We start from the raw sequence: 14,701 nt of genomic DNA on the forward strand, positions 1-14,701 counted from the left end.
GGAATGTCAGTGTTTCAGCATGGGACACATTCTGTATCTAAGTGATTAAGTAATAAATATAATTAAGACTCGTATATCAAAGCAAGGCTCAATTAAAACTTATAAATAAATTATAAACTACATAAAGTTGAGCTCAGGGCTGTGCTTCCACTTAGCCACAACAGCATTATGCTATAAATCCTTGCTGTTGGTGAATAACAGATGCATTTGAGTTGGCTTTCCAGATCATATAAAAGTTTTCGGGTAGAGTGGAGGTCGGGCCTCTTCACATCGACAGGAATAAAGCTAACATTGGAAATAATTGATCATTTCAGTGTAGTTTTAACTTTTGGCCCCTTGTGCATCTTCTGCGCAGGTGTAAACTTCAGAGTGCAAAAGGAAAACGTGTGATATGCATTTTAATCGGCAGGGGGCAGTAATGTGCCAACGGTGCCATTAACCGCTGCGAATCTACATGAAGAAGAAAATGTGGTCAGGGATAGGATGTGCCCTCAATTCGACATTACAGGCAGAACACTTTACGTTTTATTAGTAATACATTGTAAATAATTCATTAAAAAACACATATATCAGCGACAGCTGTTGGTGTGACGTTACATTTGAATGATTTGAAACCCATAGAGAACGCAACGCATCCAGGAAGAGGCCTACCTGACAGATAAAACCGAGGGAAATAATAACACAAATATTCTCTCACCATTTTTCTTTTGGTTTGTTTGACTCATGTTATTTATCCGTCTTGACCACAGAGGCAGATGAGAAAACGTGGACGGTGTGTTAGCCTCACTCAATGTCACATTCAGCCGCGTTGACAGCTTGACAATCAGTTGGTGTCGACAAAAACGAGTGACGTAGTTGGGAACGGTAACGCAGTAGCTCCAAAATGACGGAACGCTCCTCGTTGTTGCTACGTAAACAATTAGCAGGTAAGTTGGCTAACTGTCGCTACTGAGCTGTGAACGTTACTAACGTCACTCTCACAAGCCCACGGGGTTTGTTTTCTCTGCGATTAGTTTATGTTCCTCCGCACAGGCGGGGCTAGAGCTGACGTTACAGACGGAAACCGGACAGCTGTTTTTAGAGGCGATGTGGCCGGCTAGTTGTTGCTCAATAACCGGGGAGTGGGGGTCGCTGAACGACCGCGCGCAGGCCACTAACGGCCGCTACTGCGCCCCGCTGGGCGTCGTCTCGCCGGCCGATCAGGGCCACTTAACCCCACTTAGTACTACTCATTTTCAATAGATTGGATTGGTAGCTAAGCGTATAAACGCATTTGATCGCTCCGCTCCTCGTGTCGATCCTCCCGCTGTGACGTAACCCCGCATTCTGAACCCGTTTAAGATGACATCATCAGGCTGATTGCAATTTACCCCCTCAGAGCTCAACAAGAACCCCGTGGAGGGCTTCTCTGCCGGCCTCGTAGATGACGATGACATCTATCAGTGGGAAGTGGTGGTCATTGGACCTCAAGACACGATCTTGTGAGAGAAAATCATTAACCGGTGGACTCGCTTCCCCTCTTTTTAGATGTCCGGGTCGACATATTAACGCTATCCTCTGTTTGTAGTGAAGGAGGGTTCTTCAAAGCCACCTTAACGTTCCCACGTGACTACCCCCTGAGGCCCCCCAAGATGAGGTTTGTCTCAGAAATCTGGCATCCAAACGGTAAGAACGGGTTTACCAGGCAACTCTAGTTAATCCGGGTCAAAGAAAGTACTTCATGTCAACCATTTCGGCCCTCAGCGTAAGTGTGTGGAGAATGTAGTCCGTTCACTTGACGAAGGACTACATTCTCTGTATTTTAATGTAATACTTAAACAGTGGCTACTAGTTGATGTGAGTTTTCTGCTAGACTTCTATGGTAAAGGTGCTTGTAGACAACAGTCCCTCCCAGTAGCTGTGATTAAATGTGTTTGGTGGGAGAGCTGCACTATGGGACCCGATCTTCTGATTTAGTACGAGCCTAAATCTACAATCCTGTTCTAGACAATTTCATTTCACTATAGAAAAAAGTATATATAGATAACCATAGCACCTTTTTGGGTGATTCACTATAAAGTCAAAAGAATGACCTAATTGCAAATCCTGTTTTTTTTTTTTTTTTAATACTCCTATGAATTAAATACTTTTTAAAATTGAATTATTGCCCCCAGCCCTCCGTGTCTGTAATCTGTATTGTTGTTTTTTACCAGTGGCAAAAAATGGAGATGTCTGCATATCCATCCTGCATGAACCTGGCGAGGACAAGTATGGCTACGAGAAGCCTGAGGAGCGCTGGCTGCCAATCCATACAGTGGAGACCATCATGATCAGTGTCATCTCCATGCTGGCCGATCCAAATGGAGACTCTCCTGCCAACGTAGACGCAGCCGTAAGTTCCCGCGGTGTCTCCTGAGAATGCTCTGGGGTCAGTTTGAAGACTTGAAGCCGAAGCCATTTATTGGCACATATGTTACACATAGAGGAGTTTGACCTGGTGCAATATAAGATACAAATATACAAGAAACAATTAATCATCTAAACATATAAGTATATTAAAACACGTATGTATGTCCATGGAGAGAGAAACCACTGTTATTTTCACCAGTGTACGATACTGACCCAAGCATTCGCTGCCTATCAAGGCCACGTTGAGTCCCTTGTTGGGTCAAATAGAGTCATGTCTTTATTCAGAGGGCTGCCTTGAAACAGAAAAGGGCAACACCTCAAATTCAAGTGTGAAATGAAGTAAAGCGTTTACTGTTGAGCCGTGTTGGGTCCTTTTTTTTTGTGATAAATGTGTGTCCAAGAAGTCCCTAGAATGGGTTAGGAGTCAAGGAGTAATGGTCACACCAAGGTGATTGTTGGAGTGTTTTTCTATCTTGCAGAAAGAGTGGCGGGAGGATCCTAAAGGAGTTTTTAAGAAAAAGGTGGCGCGATGTGTGCGGAGGAGTCAAGAGATGGCTTATGACTGAGGCCCTTACTCCAGCCATCCCCTTCGGTAAGTACCACCACCTGTCAGGATCACCTGACGGGACCGTTCCTATTGCTGCTCCTCCACGGGACGTCTTTCCTTGTGAAACCACACAACCGAAGTGCTGTAGATTTAATCCTAGATGTTCCTTTTGTTTCAGATTGGAACTGCACAGGGGATTTGACAACGGGTTACACTTTACTTGGCTAGAGGACCATGGGGCCATCAACTAGTCACCCCGACAAGAAAAAGAAAAGACTCGCAGGAAAAAGTACCATATTTCTTTACTAATTTGTGTCTTGCAGTTTGATATTCATGAATTATGCTGAATAGCAGAGGCATTTATTCAGCCAAAAGTAACATTTTCCACCATCATTACACCAGGCTCCTTCTGGTCCAGCATTCACATTTGACTCCTACTTTCTCTCATGTACATACATTTTTAGGAGAAATCTCCTTCGATAAATGCATGATTTTGTTATTTAGTTTACATTTATATTGACCTATTTATTTAGAGTGTGGCTGTTTTTAAGATGCAAATCTGTAACAGAGTTTTTGTTTGTTCATTTTCAACCTGCCACTCTGAGCCATCCAGTGCACAGCAGTTTTAATTGAATATGCAATTTTGCAGTCCCACTGGCTCTCGTTTTACTGCACACCCTAAGTGTTTCTGCAGAGAAAATGATCCTTCTCTCCCCGATGGGCAAACTCATCAGCCAGCGCTGCCTTAACGTCGACTGCCAGCACAGGAAACGCATCTTCAACAAGGACTGAATCAAACAACTCATGGACAAACCAAAGAGAATACAGATTCAAAATATATATACATACATATGTATATATATTTTAAAGAACATGCTCCCTTTTTACCTCTTAAAATATTGTCCTTGCTTTGATAAACTGTCAATGCGCCTTTGAACACTGCACGTGTACAGAGAAGTCACTCACCTTGCCTGTGAGAGGCGCGATGTTGATATTGTACAGTAGCGCTTGAACGAGGCATTTTTACAGAAGACATTCTGACGCGTCACAGGAGAATATCAGAATTAAGTGGCTTGATTCCGTTTAGCTGCTCCAGTTTCAGGGTGCTTGTACAACGTACTCTTAACGTTTGCTTTGCACCTGAACAGAATGTAGCCACTTTATTACAAGTCAAAATGTCTACAGTAGTAATTGGCTATACAAACAACACAATGGTTTGCTGATCAAGTGACATAATGGAGCTGTACAGTAAAAAAACTGCAATTTGTATGGGAACCATTTGAACAGGTATGCTGTGAATGATAGTAATAAACCTTATTGTGGACATGCGAGTGTGATTGGTGAAATATTTCTACCCCTCCACTATAAAACTTCTTCAGCTTAAGTCGTGAAATCTTTTTTCAGATTTAATTTAACTGCATCCAGACCTTTTGATCACAAGTCCCCAGATGTGTGAGGAACAAAAGTACCACATAATTATCCATGATTGCTTTATTAAATTAAGCACCAGCTCAATATGGTCAACATCTGAAAATGTGAAGAGATATCCTTGAACTCAAAGATTATAAAAAAATCATTTAACATAGGAGCAGACATCCACCCCACACAAAAAGAAATCCATCCATCTCGCAGGCGTAGAATAGAAATGGAGTGAGTCCATCACTGTCCAGGAGCGGAGAGGCTTTTGTTCATGAACTGCCTTTTGACAAAGCACACCCACCACTGAAAAACAAAGATGAGCTTGTTACAAGAAAAGCGCCTGGGTGGGGAAGGATGTCGCACAAAACCACAGCGCAACAACTCAAACGTAGTTCCTGTACTTTGTTGATCGAGATGACATTGATAGTGGATGTGCTACATGATTGCTCCGTGGCCCTGGAGGAGCACCTATAGCTTTTCTGGATTTCTCCTACACATAAACGTGCATAAGGCTGTAGAGCTTTATCGGCCTCACCTTGCTGGGTTTGTCTGTCTGGGGATCAAACACGCGATCACATAGCCTCAGGCCGGTCTCCTGGCGGATCTGCTGCAGGTACGCTCTCATGGTCTCTGGAAAAGGAGGCACAGCCAGTATTATAATCCCAGCCACCGATGGCTGACACACGCTAACTTATCATTTCTTTCGCTACAGCCACATCAAAACTGGGAAAGAGGATCGTAGGATCTAGTTGATGACCTTTTTAAAATGTTCCAGAAAAACAAAGGATACAGTCTCTACACTGGAGAGGGGAGGAAGAGAACAGTAGATTTCATCGTCGGGGCTGCTTCTTACCGTCCTCTTGCTTGTTTGCAGGCTTGACATACATGGCATTGAGAGGAAAGCCAGGCTCTCCAGGAATGGGGAAGTTAGTGATGCCGAGCGTGTACATCTCCTTCTCCCCCTGGCTCCTGGAGCTGCACTGCAAACGGCAACCAAACACACCAATGCAGAGGGTTAGCTAGATCGCCTCAAAAACCCTGAGTGATACAATCCTTTAAATGGATGCTGCCAATGTTATAAAACCAGTGTAAAGTATGGATTTAACACAATCCATTTTGTACAGGAATAAATATGCACTTTACCTTCTGTAGCCTCTTCAGGCATTCAGAGATGTACAGTGTGACGTAGATCAGCGTCCTGTCCGCCTCATTCTGAAAACAACAAACCGCACTAAAGCATGAACGTTGTTAAAACGAGTAGAGTTCCAACCAGGTCTGAACAGTGACTGACACCAATAGTTTAAAATTCAAACACAAATATGCATTGCAGAGGAGGGTGGGCGGAGAAGCGAGCTGGGGCATGTGGAGGAACCAAAATGCACAGCTGCTTCAAGACAGACGGTAAAGTAAAACAGCAACAGGCAGACTAGTGAGGTACTCACAGGCAACTTTCTAAAACTACATGTTCTTATTTTGTTACATTTGTTAAGACTGTAAAAAAAATGCTACAGTCCACGACTTACCTTGATTTCATAATTCTTAAAGAAAACATTGGCCTTGAAGTAGTAGATTGCCTCATCAATGATGTCGGACTCTGCACCTGAAATAGGAAGAAAAAAGGGGCATCAGGATAAAAGGCACTCAAATAGATTCATACGATGAATGTTTATATGAAATAAGTGTTGTCCAACTATGATAATCAATGCGGAGTCGTCTCCAGCTATTCAGTGATTTGTGAAACAAAACAGACAACACAAATGCATGATCTGAATCAGGCACTTATTTCCCCCCACTGTGCTGCATCACACCGTGACAGATACGTGTGAATCGCTGCAGCCCGTCTGCACGATCGGAGCGGCACAGTGACCGGCCGGAAGACACGAATGGAGAAGTTCGACCCGACGAGTGCACTCGTCAGCCCATATATGGAGGTGAAGCTGATCCATGAATCAGGAACTAGTCACAATAAAAAGTTATCACACTACAGTAGCTAATCGAAGTGTTTCTGGAATCAAGAGGGGGGATCCGTTTGGTGTCAATACCGCCGCACGGCCTCACCGTCTCCTCTGGCGGGTCCCTTGAACTGGGTTTTGAGAGGCAGCAGAGCCATGTTCCCCACCAGCCTGGTTTCCGGGACCATCAGACTTGAGTGATACGCCTTAACAAACAAAAAAAAAAGGGAAAAAGTTGATTTGGTTTATTGCTAACGCTAATACGTTTGGTTAGCTTTGGTAACATATCTGCTACGGCTCTATCCGTATGTGCTACTGCGACACCAACGCAAATGTACAGCGGGGAATGTGTGATTTCAGACACGTCAAAAACATCCACAACTGACGTCGCGCGCAGATGCTAACGTAGCTACCGTTAGCCGAGGAGACCCGTCAAACGCATTTGACGCGAACTCAAAGGAGGCTCTCGGTGACAAACAGTTTACGTGCGTTCATTTCGTCTCAAACGCGCACCGCGCAGTCTCCTGTGGGTCAACAACCGCGTAGAATTCACTCACCGGCATGTTGAGTGATGATAATCGGTCCTGCTGCTCGGCGGAGAGAAAACTGCTAGCTCGGTAGGACCCAGCTTCCGCTTGTCCCACCCTTCGGCTTTACAGGAAGTGGCCACGCGTCATGTGGCGTAGCGGCCACACGGAGGCGCCAGCGCTGCGCTTTCCCCACACAGGAAGTCAAATTGTAGGTTTTAAATGTGATATTTTATTTTTAAAAATATAGCATAACTAAATATGTATTTACTTACAAGTCCTTAAAACTGAATATGGCCCAGAAATAATGAAACACAAATGGGTTCAAATCCCAAATATATTCGAAAAGGACAAGAACAAATACTTATGATTATACATGATACAAGGTATTTGGGATCTTTTGTCAGTCTTTTCCACACACATGTGGCGTTCTGCTTGTCCTTGTATTCTCACGCTATGCGCCAGCTGGAGTTGATAGAATATATCCTGGTTCTTTGTAGGCCTTCAATGATTTTTTTTTCTTCTTTTACAACTCTAGTCCAGTTTGCAGAATTCCTGGAGTCACTCTTCAGCTGTCCACTTTGTCTTGAAAAGCCTCATCATAATTTAAGTCACCAGAATCGTCATCAACCTCCTGTAGAAACCAAACATGAATAATGAATGCATAATAATTGGCATCACTCCTCTTTCGATTAGGTTTTGTTGTGTTTGTTTGTTTCTTCACCTTTGGCTCCTTAAATTCAAGGTCCTCTCCATACTGAATTGAGAAGTCAATATTTTGCAGTACCATGTTAACCCCTTCCTCATCTGTGCGGTCAAAAGGCATGAATCTCACCATACTGTAGTCATCAATCTGGACCAACAGACAAAAACATTTTTTTGAAATTCTGATGCAGAAATACATGCTATATTAAATGAAGGCCTTTACTTACCAGACCACAAATGGCTTTAGTCAGACTCTGGAACTTTTTGCTTCTGATGTTATCAGAGTTATCTTCCATCATTGCGTACATGTCTGGGTCCAGGTATCTAGTAAAAAAAACAAAATCACAAAAAAGATTATTTTTTTACTAACTTACAAAAAATACCGTTGAAACAATTCTGTGAAACATTTAATTTGCGATGACCCTTCCTTTTTTGTGTCTTAGTAGCAACAGTATTCTTTAGGAAACTTCACGTGAAACATGGCACATGTTTTTTGTTTTTTTCCCAAACTCCTACAGCACTTACTTCTCAATCTCCTTCTTGGCTTTGGGACTCAGCAGGTCCATTTTGGTCATGATGTTTATTTGAGGGATCTCTAACAACACCATGGCACTCAGGGCGGCCATGACTCCTGAGATGAACTGCATGTGGAGAGGAGGAAAGATGTGAGACCATCGCTTTCATCACAACATTAAGTGCACCCCATGTTCAGGCACAGCAATGAACAAAATAAACAGATGAAGCCCCTCGAGACTGCCTTGTTACCTTAAAAGACTCCACCATGAACTGGGAGTCAACCAGAAAGACCCCACACACCCGAAACTCCCGCTGCTGGAGCTGTTCCACCAGCTGCTTCATTACAGGGAGGTGTGTATAAAGTTCAATCTGACCTGAGAAAGAATCCACAAAATGTTGCCAGAGCTGTAAAATCATCATCCAAAGTGTGACAATCCTATGTCTATACTTTGCCGACAGTCACTCATCATTTTATATTCTTACCATAGTTACTTCAACATGTGTTAACAAAGACACACGTCATCCCATCTCACCCCCCATTAAAGCATTCACATCTGCTGAGGCGTTTACCTGGGCAGTCAAAGAGGATGTAGTCATCTTCTACGTGACCCAGGCTTTCATCTAGCCAGTCAAAGTTGTTGGCAAAGTACTCCATGCAGAAGACCAGGCCTCCGTTAGGGCCAAACCTGAGTGAGGGATCCTCCATGACGTCATCCACCTGAATGAGCTCACGGATGTCTGCGGACATAGAAACAGCGAAGAAATCAAGTTCTTGCTGTAAGTTTACTGAAATGGTAAGTAAGTAAGAAAGCTTAGCATGTTACTGGGGACGTACGTGTACTAACGTTGTGCTGCCCGGCGCAGAAGGAATCCCTTTTCGTCAGGTAATTACATTCAAATAAGCCCACTAACCACTTGATTGACTTAACTTGTCAAGATTGACCATGTGAGATCAGACTGTGTCCTGGAGGACTGCGTTGGTGTGCAGCATGGGGAACACACTCATTTATAACAACCACCCGTCCATCTGGAATTAACACTTTTCTTTGGTTCTATATTGTGTAACCTATTCGTGCTGGATATTTTCATTGAGTTAATATGTTACTTTCGCAGGGTGATGAGGATGTAAAAACTATCAAAACACGCTGCATTCACCTGCCATGACGGGGTAGTCAAAGTGCTCAGCTGCTGGATCCAGGTTGACCACCTGAGCCGAGCGGTTGAGGGTCCCTAAATGCTGCACCATGGTGGAGCAATAGGTACTCTGAAATAAAAAAAATAATAATTAAAAAGACAACCTCATGCCTTAGCACATTGCTTTAGCCGCATGGCATAACAAGGCGTTTTACGCACGTGATGACTTACCTTGCCGCTGCCGGCCGGACCCATCACCAGCTGCGCAAACCGAGGCATTTCGCCTCAAACAGAAGGTGTTGCAATCAAATTAAAAATAGTTTTATTAGCTACAGTTACGGGTAACTGTGTTATGCGCGGACGCGTTAGCACGTCTTGCTCTCCTGCTCTTGCGGGGACGTTCAAACCACTCAGTGCTGCCACCTACCGCCTCGGGGGCGCCATGGCGACACGTAAGATACGAAGAAGAAGAAGAGGAGGAAGAGACGAACTGACACAACACAACACACCAGCATGCAGGGCTGCTGCACACCTGCTCGTACCATACAAACCAAAACCGAACTCATCAGCAAAATCATTTCTTATTCCCGATACAGTAACTCGCCGAGCTCCATCCGGCCTGGATGGTTAAGGAAGCGTCCCGGGGCTCCGGTGAGTTGAGCCGTATAAACGGGACTCGTCATCGTCGTACTCTTGTCGCGCACTCACGTAACGTAACTTTATATTCCGTATCGACTCGGTTGTGTTAAACGGTGACTTTTTCGGCGGCGGTGCTGGACCCGTTGGACTCGATGAACCCGACCACCCCCCCTCCACCTCCCGGTTAACCGAGCAACAGTAGCCGTTAAGCTAACCGCGTTTACGGGTTAACAGTTGACCACCTGCGCGCGAGGTTGAGCTCGGATTGTGTTGACCAGACATTTGCATTTCATCGATGTTTCATCATCCACGCCGGGGGGTAGATGTGCCTTCAGAGAGCCGAGCTACGTGGCGCCATAGCGTAAATATATATTCATAAATACATTTATGAATGAATTACAAGGGGTTTTATGAGCGATCCCCGCCTACTCGACGCTACGTGGCTAATTAGCAGGTGTGAGTACAGTGACAGAAAAAGTAAACAACAGCAGGGTCCTAAACATCTGGTGATTTCTGGCACCAGATTGGATGACGAGTGCCATTGGAAATGTGACGTCCGGAAATGCCGCTAATCGATTAGATAAATAACTGCAAAATGTCACGCTTTACTGAACATATTCTGTAAACGGTGAAAATGTTCAAGTCTCAAAGGTTTCGATTATTTATGTTGTTTATATTAGACATTGTAATAATTAAATAACTTCTGTTACTAAAGGACATTGATTTATTGCACCTAACCCGCCCCACTTTTTCTCTAGTGTTGTAGGCTATGAGTGTGGGTGATGGAGGACAGTCAATGTGGGGACTTGGACCACCTGATCCAAGATGAGTTTACCCTGATCGAAGGAGTTAGCAACTCGGTCTTATTGGTCGTGGTGCTAACTATCAGCTTCCTCGCAGGCCTCCTCACTTTGCTCTGCAGGTAAATCCATATACAAATATCTGTATTCTTTTTCTTTTCTTTTTTTAGAAAAGGAGGATTACTGCAATTGTAGTTACCTAATCTGGTACAATGTGACCAGTAAGTACGTGCCACCAAAACACCAACGTTTTTCTTCTTGCCCAGTCTTGCATAAGAGACCTTCTGTCCACAGCTTCCCTCCCTGTTGCAAGTCTTTCCACAATTCAAACTACAGTGATCTGTAAAGCAGGCTTAGTAGTGCGTTTCTTTGACGCATGTGTTCGCTTTCTAAATAATCTTTGAAATACAAACGTTCTCCTCCGTACGCATAGCTTAATGTGCCGTTAAACTAATTCACTTCAGCTGTAAAATAGCTGCCCTTTTTTTTACCTTCTTGCAGACAAGAGCAGCAGAACATTCACCCTGAGAATCAGGAGCATGTTCGAGCCGTCCGACAACAGCTCCAAACCGAGCAGGTAGACCGACAAACACGACGCTGGCCTCTCCGCCAAAACACGGCTAACAGAGAGCGAGCAACACTAAAACTACTTAAGAAACACCCTAACCCTAACCCTAAGTTCTACACATTTCAATGATGTTTTTGAAATTTCTTTTTGTACATCTTTTTAATTTGTGTTCTCCATGGTATGTAACTTTTGTATTTTGTTTTTAATTCATTCGATTTCTTTTTGTCAGGATGAAAACTCTCAGGCAGAGGACAGGCAGCAGTATTACACAGACATGTCTTGTCCTGTGTGTTTGCAGCAGGCAGTTCTGCCTGTGGAAACCAATTGCGGACATCTTTTCTGCGGTAAGACTCAAATTGGTAATTGGGTGTATTTGCCTGTATTCTGTCAGCCCATACTGACATTCCTTTAGATAATATGCAGAAGTCCCAATGTTATTTTTAATAGAATAATTTGTGCTTCCAAGTTGTTAAGTGTCACCCTCTTTTCTGCATAGGATCTTGCATTATAGCCTACTGGAGGTATGGCACATGGCTCGGTGCTATTAACTGCCCCATATGCAGACAAATGGTGAGACTTATAATAAATATTAAGAGTACAATGATTAACCTCAACTTTCATATTATAATTTCTTGATTCCATTCTAATTCTAATCTATTACAAACTTTTTGTGTCTTGGTAGTACTATATCTAATTTTCAATATATATATTTTTTTCATTTGCTATTGTAAAATTATATAAAGTGTTACTCTCCTGGTTCAGTTATTTGTATTCATATAAGTGTGCGGCACACAATTTGTTTTTGGCATCAGTATTGCCACTCGATTTATTTTCCTCCCTCCTGCCCAGGTAACTTTGCTGTTCCCGCTGTTCCACGAGCACACCAATCCTCAAAGGGTCCAGGACGGGGGGGCCGAGCCTCAGCTGATCCTCACAGACGTTAACGATTACAACCGCAGGTTCTCAGGCCAGCCAAGATCTGTGAGTGTACCACTGCTACAATACTGTATTGACTTTCAAGTAAATTGTGAAAAATGTAAATGTTTACATGTGTGTGTGATTAGCAGCACATTTTAAAATAGAAACAAGTCTAAAATGCTACATTATGTCGCCCTGTAAAAGTAATTCAATAATGTTAAAAGCAGTATCTGTTACGCTGCTTTTGAGTGTTACAACAAAGGTGGCATGAGATGCTAGTACGCATATAAGATACTCACTTGTGCAGTGCATTATAATCAGGGGAGTAATATGGAACTCATCATATATATTGTCTCCTCAGTTTATGGACAGGCTGCGAGATGTGCCCACCCTGCTTCGTCATGCCTTCAGGGAGATGTTCTCCGTGGGCGGCCTCTTCTGGATGTTCAGGATTCGAATTCTCCTCTGCCTTGTGGGAGCAATCACCTACCTGGCCTCGCCGCTCGACATCATCCCCGAGGCCCTGTTTGGTCTGCTGGGATTTATGGACGACTTCTTTGTGATCCTGCTTCTGTTCGTGTACATCTCCATCATGTACAGAGAGGTGGTTACACAGAGGCTGAATGGCTAGAGGTTCACACACAAGAGGACTCTGCTCGCTCGTCTCGGGCTCGGGAGGAGTGAACACGCCATCGGGGGTGGATGGTTTAAGACTGACTTGAAGAACACAAGTCAATCAATAATGCCGGATCTCTCGGGAGGTTTACGTTGAATCCCGAGTTCTCAGTTCATCACTAACGTGGGGTCAGCAAAGGAAATGAGGTGTGAATGTTCACTCTGTAGATGGCACTCACCATTAACAGTTCGTAGATTGAATTACATCATGAGGAACGACAATACATTATGAGACCTATTAGATTCACTCTGCAGTAGTCCGGGACATCGTTTTAGTCCATTCAATGACTTGAGGGGCTCCCTGTCCAGTCGATTTTGACAGCATTGGCAGTTATTTGGTTTATGTGCATGAACATAACGAAGACAACTGTGTAACAACGTGGTGTTGAATGTCCTGTATTATTTGCAGTATCTTCATTCTATGCATTTAAAGTTGGCTGTCATGCATTGAGATTGTTGAGCGTAGAAGCAACTTGCTGTGGCTGTCTCAGCCTGTTGGGTCCATTAAACTGAGGGTGCATTTATTTAAGTTATTGGTGACTATGCATATTCATAATGACAACAAAGAATGAGCTTTTCATGCCTGTGAGAAAATCCCTTAATCATTCTGCTTCCGACAGTTTACATTTATTGCTCAGATCTAAATGTGTTCTTATAATCTGAGGATTCACATGACAATCAGACCTAGAAATGAAAAGTAGTTTTCACAATCGAAAGAAGGTGTGAGGGAATAATTATAGGTCCTGTTGAATGTGAGCTTACTTTGCCACTTTAAGATAATTGTTTATGTCTTCTGTACAGAATATACAGGCTGAGTCTTAGATGAACAGCTTCTTCATTTGTGACCTGTTGGTAAATTAAAAATATAATTAATACTTCAAAATTAAATTAAAGAGCAATATGTGAGTCAGTTAATTTCTCTTTTTGCGGTTAACATTTTTTGCCAAACAATGCTGGTCTTCTGCCTGCTAACGGTAGAGCTGCACTTCTCCTTCTCAACCTTTTTGCCACGTGACCTCTTGAATCAATCTTAAGGTTGGAGCAATGTGTCCCAGTCCTCTCCAGCTTTGTCTGGCAGGCTGAATTTACTGTGGCTCCATCGGGGGATCGTGACCCTCCTGAAAATGGCTGCTTCAGAGTGGCAACTGAAACTGTATCCAGGACATTTGCTCTCTTGAGGCTCTAGATGCTGAACAAGCACATTCCTTATTCGTGTCCACGAAGGGTAGATGAAGCGACTGCAATCATGGCTTGTGTGTCGAATTATCAGTGAAATGCACATCACGTGTCTTCTTGGGAATGTCCTAGTTGGAAGGTGTGACACATGCCAGGCGTCGTCTTGCCTTTTCATGGTTCTTACTGATTCATGTGTCCTCCAGTTTGTCTCAGGAGTGTTTGAGCAACCGCCACCCTTTCGTTTTTGTAAATGCTTCTGCTCATCTCCAGCAAAGAACTGGTTAGGTGAGAGTAAAATAATGTGGCTGCTGGTATCGCGTCCGTCCGTTGTCGCAGACTGCATCGGAATTTCCCCCTATGAGCCCTTATGACTGACTCCTGTCGATGTTATATCTCGCACTGTCGCACGTATCCTTTCATACAAAATGACAGGGTTTTTACAGACTTCTCAGACTTCCTACGTCTGCTGTGCATTTTCCCAAACTCTGTTCTGATGCTGCTCGATGAATGGGTGCAGACAAGACTGCTATTAATACCGTAGGCCACTTCCGTTTCAGCTGTACGTCCAGTGTTCAGGTTTACAACTTTGGGGGGGGGGGGGCTGATATGTTGGTAGGAGAAACACTGAAGTCTATTTCCTGTGTAGCTCACTACCTGGGAGCCACCATAGATGTCAATGGGAGCCACAACTCAACATGGCCGGAATGCCCTTTTTTTGAACTTCCGACAGAGCATTG

The 14,701-nt window shown here is 43.7% G+C and overlaps 4 protein-coding genes across 4 annotated transcripts; 2 read left to right on the forward strand and 2 right to left on the reverse strand.

Moving 5' to 3' along the window:
* The first annotated feature begins 452 nt into the window (after nt 1-452).
* Nucleotides 453-4,259, forward strand: LOC120832340 (ubiquitin-conjugating enzyme E2 G1). The gene is made up of 6 exons (XM_040198541.2): nt 453-926; nt 1,379-1,481; nt 1,568-1,665; nt 2,193-2,371; nt 2,868-2,980; nt 3,114-4,259. Exons 1-5 carry the CDS (start codon nt 884-886, stop codon nt 2,952-2,954), a joined length of 510 nt encoding a protein of 169 aa, XP_040054475.1. The 5' UTR covers nt 453-883; the 3' UTR covers nt 2,955-2,980; nt 3,114-4,259.
* Nucleotides 4,260-4,411: 152 nt separating this feature from the next.
* arpc3 (actin related protein 2/3 complex, subunit 3) lies at nt 4,412-7,043 on the reverse strand. Its single transcript, XM_040198540.2, has 7 exons — nt 6,864-7,043; nt 6,413-6,512; nt 5,878-5,954; nt 5,498-5,566; nt 5,208-5,334; nt 4,890-4,984; nt 4,412-4,657 (listed from the first exon to the last, which is right to left on the reverse strand). Exons 1-7 carry the CDS (start codon nt 6,867-6,869, stop codon nt 4,595-4,597), a joined length of 537 nt encoding a protein of 178 aa, XP_040054474.1. The 5' UTR covers nt 6,870-7,043; the 3' UTR covers nt 4,412-4,594.
* A 2-nt stretch (nt 7,044-7,045) lies between these two features.
* gpn3 (GPN-loop GTPase 3) lies at nt 7,046-9,622 on the reverse strand. Its single transcript, XM_040198537.2, has 8 exons — nt 9,420-9,622; nt 9,210-9,318; nt 8,625-8,792; nt 8,304-8,428; nt 8,064-8,179; nt 7,766-7,862; nt 7,558-7,686; nt 7,046-7,467 (listed from the first exon to the last, which is right to left on the reverse strand). Exons 1-8 carry the CDS (start codon nt 9,465-9,467, stop codon nt 7,402-7,404), a joined length of 858 nt encoding a protein of 285 aa, XP_040054471.1. The 5' UTR covers nt 9,468-9,622; the 3' UTR covers nt 7,046-7,401.
* Nucleotides 9,614-13,671, forward strand: rnf170 (ring finger protein 170). The gene is made up of 7 exons (XM_040198538.2): nt 9,614-9,839; nt 10,586-10,749; nt 11,129-11,204; nt 11,425-11,539; nt 11,692-11,765; nt 12,045-12,176; nt 12,475-13,671. Exons 2-7 carry the CDS (start codon nt 10,610-10,612, stop codon nt 12,742-12,744), a joined length of 807 nt encoding a protein of 268 aa, XP_040054472.1. The 5' UTR covers nt 9,614-9,839; nt 10,586-10,609; the 3' UTR covers nt 12,745-13,671.
* Nucleotides 13,672-14,701: the final 1,030 nt, after the last annotated feature.

This window comes from Gasterosteus aculeatus, chromosome 14 (genome assembly GCF_964276395.1).
Source record: "Gasterosteus aculeatus chromosome 14, fGasAcu3.hap1.1, whole genome shotgun sequence".
NCBI lineage: Eukaryota > Metazoa > Chordata > Actinopteri > Perciformes > Gasterosteidae > Gasterosteus > Gasterosteus aculeatus.